Genomic DNA, 6179 nt, shown 5'->3' with positions numbered 1-6179 from the left:
CACCTCTTACCAAAGATACCACTGCAAAGAATACATATACAATGCCCCATTATAAAATCGTTCATTATCAGTACGGAGGGGTATCACAAGAAGATACGATGGATGGCACCGTAGATGTGGCGGTGCATAAATTCGGCCGGCATACCAATCGTCATAAGTGGGACCATAAATGTCGGATATATATGACGTTGATGTTGTGCACAATTTGCACCTCGCCTTCATAGGTCTATCCACATCATGACGTATAGGGATGGAATTTGATAGGAAAATGGTCTATTATAAATATTTATTTTTCTAGCCTACATTATCTTTTAACAAAATGGGATTTCAAAACCTACATTATCTTTTAACCCAAACCCAATGGAATTTCAAAGAAAAAAACCTACATTATCTTTTAACCCAAACCCAATGGAATTTCAAAGAAAAATCGAGTTATGGAATTTTACAGAAAATTCGCTTATAAATTTTTTGATTAGATATAATCTAAAATTTCCTAGAACCATCAGTCTTTGGCACATTCCCCGCCTCGACGGCCCATCAGTCTTTGGCACATTCCCCCTGACGGTCCCATAAATCGGTCTGGACGGTCCTTTAACAAAATGGAATTTCACAGAAAATTCGCCTCGACAGCCCATCAGTCTTTAGCACATTCCCGGCCTAGACGGCCCCATGAGTCCTTCACCTCCACAACCTATATATTGTCACCAGTGTACCAGATATCCATTCGCGCCAAACCTCTCCTCCCCTTGATTAATCATGTTTTGTGAGCGCGCGTTTTCCTCTTCCATCGGCCCATCCATCCCAACCTTTGTTGCCTCAATTGCAATTGCAATTGCGCTAGCGATCATCAATCTTCTGCGCTGCTGTTTCAAGAAGAGATACAGAAGATACGATGTATTTCTGAGCTTCCGAGGGCGCGATGTGAGGAAGGGGTTTGTCGATCATCTCTACCACGCTCTCACCGACGAAGGTTTCCGCGTATTCCTTGACACCCACCATCTCCAGAAAGGAACGGACATCTGTACAAGCTTACACCGAGCAATTGAGGGGAGCCATATCCTCATCCCCATATTCTCTACGAATTATGCACAATCTGCATGGTGCCTCAGGGAAGTGTCGTTTATTGCAAGGCAAGTACAGGACAAGGAGAAGAAAAAGGGATGGGCCATTGTCGTCCCTCTGTTTTACAACGTGACACCTACTCAAGTTCGGCATCCAGATCAATCTCATCGAAGCCCATTTGCTGAGGCATTCCAGGAACACGAGAGTAGTGGGAAATACAGCCCAAAAGAAATTAAGGAATGGAAGGCTGCTCTCTGTTCAATCTCTCATATCTCTGGGTGGAATCTCCAAGAAGACACTAATGGGTGAGTAACCCATCATTGTTCCCTGTAATGTTCTATTTTATTGGTTTATAAGCTTATAGGCGTCGACTCCTAGTAATATTTATTAGTATGCTTCTGAATAAATTCTAAGTACATTCCCAATTTGCAGATATGAAAGAGCGATGGTAAAGCTCGTGGTTAAAGACGTGGCCAATAGATTGTAAGAGTCAGATCGGAGTCTTCGATTTAATACTGCTACACCATTTCCATGACCGGGCCTGTGTCTCTACGGAGAAGGATCTGGAAACCAACATGTGTCTCTACTGAGAAGGATCTGGAAACCAATATTTAATATTTAAGGTGTTATTGATTTATTAATGTGTGAGGACTGTATATTTTCATTTCTGATTTATTAATGTGTGAAGAATGTATATTTTTATTTCAATTTATTAATGAGTTAGAGCCATATATATATTTAAGTTGTTTTTAGTGTGATTTTTTGGAAATTTTTAGGGTGGGATTTTCAAGTCAAATTTTTCTAAAATCTAGCAGGAATTTATTGAAATCACAAGCTTGATGGGTAATCGTGTGCAATCTAAGTGCCCTAAGGATTTTCCAGTGTGCTGAATCCATATATATAGTCAAAATACTAGTTTAAATAACACAAATCAAGATTTCTCTCGAATTTTTCCACCAGATTCCAGAACCAGAAAGTCCAAAAAATAACACTAAAAACAATTCCATATATATCTATTTCTGAATAATTTACTCACTTAAATTCAACAATAAAAATATACAATCAAAAACACCTTATATTTCCATTTCGGATTTATTAATAAGCCAAAGCAATATATCTACCCTCAATAATATACTTGCTTAAATTCAACAGCAAAGATTGAGCCAGAAATCCACCCTGCATAATATATTGGTTTAAATTCAACATATATTTCCATTTCTGATTTATTAATGAGCCAGGGCCACCCTGAATAATATATTTGTTTAAATTCAACATATATTTCCATTTATGATTTATTAATGAGCCAGAGCGATATATGTTTATTCTAAATAATATATTTGTTTAAATTCAATAGCAAGGATATACAACAGAAATCCACCCTGAATAATATATTTGTTTAAATTCAACATATATTTCCATTTCTGATTTATCAATGAGCCAGAGCGATATATGTTTACTCTAAATAATATATCTGTTTAAATTCAATAGCAGGGATATACAACTAGGGGCATATATTTTTTATTTTTTATTTATTAATAAAAGAGAATTATATATATTTAAATCTGAATAATGTATTTAATTAAATTTAATAGTAAAAATTTTTAACTTTGATTTCGTATATTAATGAATAAGGCTGTAGAGTTTCGTCTAGCTTAGTTTAATAAAATATTTTAAAGTTATGATGTGTTGTATGTACTCCCAACAATGATAAAATTGTAAAATAAGTTATCTGAATATTTGTTTAACCTTTTTTTATTAAACTTTTTTATTATAATTAAACATTTTTTTGGTAGATGAAGGTTATATATAATTAATATTGAAGAGAATGATAAAAAGCTAATAATTATTTATTTAATATTGAATGATGACAATTTTTCTATATAATGTTAATATTATAGAACACATGTCATGTTATTAAAGTATAGATTGATATAGTAAGAGTTGTACAAATTGTACACATGTTATTTTTACATATCTTTTCAAATTTATATTTTTTAAAATATTTTTTTGTAAATTAAAAAATAAAACCCATAAAAATGGTCTATTCAATACTTTCCACCAATGAAAAAATGGAATTTTTAAAGTTAATTACAGACCATTTGTGTTTAAGGTACATAGTAATTAATATATAATTTTTCAAATTATTTATATTTATTATACATAGTAATTAGTAATTTGTGATATAGTACATAGTAATTAATAATAAAGTATACAGAAGTCAATTTTTACTATTGTTAGAGGTAACATTTCAACCAATCATATATATTTAAGATAATTAGAAATAAATTTTATTTAATAATTTTATTTTTTTAGTGAAAGCAAAACTAATCCTGAAAAAAAAACAAGTATAATAAATAGCACGGTAAATATTGCGGATGGCCTCTGATGCAGTGCGCTAAAGAAGAAAGGACGCGCTCTGTTATCATCGAATCGGAATCCTAATAATTGAAGTTCCATCGCCGGGGCGTGGGGATCAAAGGTTATATCTTTGCTTATGTCATATTTGAAGAGTGTGGAGTCATATTTGTTTAGTGCAAGCTTGAAGCTGTTTCACTCCTGGGACAAAGGTCTCCGCTTGAGGATGTGAATATTTTATATTTCACTTCAATATAGGTGAGTGATAGTTCAGTAATTAGGATGCCCATTATGAACTTTACATGTGTTTTGTATCTAAATATTTGAAATGTAAGAAAGTCAAATCCATATTGTCTGATTACAAATATATTTACTTTGAATTTATTTCATTGTTTTCTAAACTAAAAGAAGTATGAACAAGTAGTGTACTATGTTAGTTATTTCACTTGGTTGATGTTGATATCATTGCTTTCTAAATTAAAAGAGGTATGAACAAGTAATGTACAATGTTAGTCATTTCATTCGGTTGATGTTGATATTATTAGAATAATAAAGATTTAGAAGTAAGAATATCAACTCTAAATTACCCAATTAAATTTATAAAAATCTTCTTAGTTCCGTAAAGTATGCAACCTTGTATTTATTAAATTTATCAAAATATTCTTAGCTTTCAAACTATGCAACCTTGTATTCTAAGACGTTTTAAATATATATTTTTCATTATTAACTGTTATTTTTCTATTTTTTCAGTAAATTTTGTAGTAAGAAGTATAATTTTGATGTTGACTAATATACTGAATTTCATTTATTTAATGGTAAGAGTTTGAATATTATCATTTAACTTTATTTCATTATGTTTTAGGTTAAAAGATGTATTTAAATAATAAACCGTGTATTATTTTAGTCATTAAAACTTAGAAATATGTAAAACTGCCATTTTTAAATTACTCAGAAAAATATACTTAAATTTTTTTCACTTCATAAATTATGTAAACTATATGGTAGAAAATTTCAAATATATAATTATAATTTTAATATATATTTTTAAATTTATCTAATTATCAGCTTAGATCCATTTAATACCGGATCTATCATGTGTCTAGAGGGATCGAATCCTTTGAGGTGCAAACCTTCTTTTCGCAATGTAAAAATTGAAGAAATGTTTGCACCTCGAGGGATTCGATTATTCTCAGTGCAAGATAAATCCGGATTTACTCAAATTGATGGCAAGAATGTCAAGTTTTTAGATTATCATTATTATGTATATGTTTGAGATTAACTTTAAAATTCACATTATGTTTTCTTTGTTTGGCATGACCATATCATTCTCTTCTTTAATTTACTATGTGTTGCTCACCTTGAATGGTTTGTACGTGTGTGATTTGATGTTTTGAGTAGTTGGTGTGTTTTTGTGTTTGGATTTGGATGGTAATATCTGTGAATGTTATAGTTGTTGTGTTATATTTTTATATTTGTATGTAATTGTCTATTAGTGATTAGTAGCTGATGGAGAAGGGAGACAATCTTGTCAACAGTTTGCAGTTTGATTGATATTTGACATCTATTTCATTTATTTTTAGGTGTCACAACTTCTAACAACTAATTAATTCTTAATAGTGTCCCTCTAGGTATTACTAAATATACCTTGAAAATTAGTTTTAATAATTTATTGTATCAATATTACTCTTGAAATAATTTATTTCTTTGTTATTGTTTGAATCATTTATTTCATTCAAGAGTATTTTGATTTTTTATAATCTTAATAAATATATTTTTTCCTCTTATAAATATTTTGAATACATTGTTGTATGTAATTTTCTCTTGGTAATTTTGAATATATGTAATAATTATCAATTAGTAATTAGTTGGTTATGAAGAAGGGAGACGATTTTGTCAAGGATTAATTTGCACTTTGCAAAAGGATTTATTTTTCACATCTATTTCATTTTTTAATTCTAGGTATCACAACTTTAATAGTGTCCTTCTAGGTATTAATAAATATATCTTGAAAAATGTAGTTTTTAATAATCTACTGCTTCAAGATTAACATCATCTAATGCATCTACTGCAAGAAATCAAATAGGATTAGAAAACAATATCTACACTAAAATCAATGCATCTAATGCAAAAAATCAAATAGGATTAGAAAACAACATCTACACTAAAATCAATGCATCTAATGCAAGCAATCAAATGAGATTAGAAATCAACATCTACACTAAAATCAATGCATCTAGTGCAAACAATCAAATGAGATTAGAAATCAACATCTACACTCAAATAAATGCATTAGGGAAAATGATCAAATAGGATTAGAAATCAACATCTACATTAAAATCAGTGCATCTAGTGCAAGCAATCACATATAATTAGAAATCAACATCTACACTGAAATCAACGAATATAGTGCATGAAATCAAATAGGAGTAGAAATCATCATGTACATTGAAATCAATGCATCTAGTGCAAGAAATATTCTTCCCTCTCTACCCCCTCCATCTAATCTTCAAAAATATTTTTAATAATTTACAGCCTCAAGATTAACAACATCTAATCTGTCTAAAACAAATAAACAAATAGGATTAGAAAACAACATCTATATTGAAATAAATGCATCTAATGCAAGAAATCAAATAAGATTAGAAATCAACATCTACACTGAAATCAATGCATCTAGTGCAATCAAATATAATTATAAATCAAAATCCACGTTGAAATCAAAGCATCTAGTGCAAGCAATCAAACAAGATTAGAAATCACCA

General features: G+C 30.2%; 1 protein-coding gene across 1 annotated transcript; it reads left to right on the top strand.

Annotated features, from left to right (window-relative positions):
- Positions 1–756: 756 nt before the first annotated feature.
- Positions 757–1549, top strand: LOC149139129 (toll/interleukin-1 receptor-like protein). The gene is made up of 2 exons (XM_089450605.1): positions 757–1367; positions 1495–1549. Exons 1-2 carry the CDS (start codon positions 757–759, stop codon positions 1547–1549), a joined length of 666 nt encoding a protein of 221 aa, XP_089306731.1.
- The last annotated feature ends 4630 nt before the right edge of the window (positions 1550–6179 follow it).

This window comes from Pinus tabuliformis, chromosome X, assembly GCF_031772625.1.
Source record: "Pinus tabuliformis cultivar Carrire ecotype Pingquan chromosome X, CPIR1, whole genome shotgun sequence".
Lineage (NCBI taxonomy): Eukaryota > Viridiplantae > Streptophyta > Pinopsida > Pinales > Pinaceae > Pinus > Pinus tabuliformis.
This window is presented reverse-complemented; position numbering and strand designations above follow the sequence as displayed.

What these genes read in the sequence shown, in the direction of transcription:
- LOC149139129 (XM_089450605.1), top strand. Translation starts at nt 757, where the DNA reads ATGTTTTGTGAGCGCGCGTTTTCCTCTTCCATCGGCCCATCCATCCCA. An exon ending in CTCCAAGAAGACACTAATGG is followed by an intron (nt 1,368 to 1,494) that starts GTGAGTAACCCA and finishes CCCAATTTGCAG; the next exon opens with ATATGAAAGAGCGATGGTAA.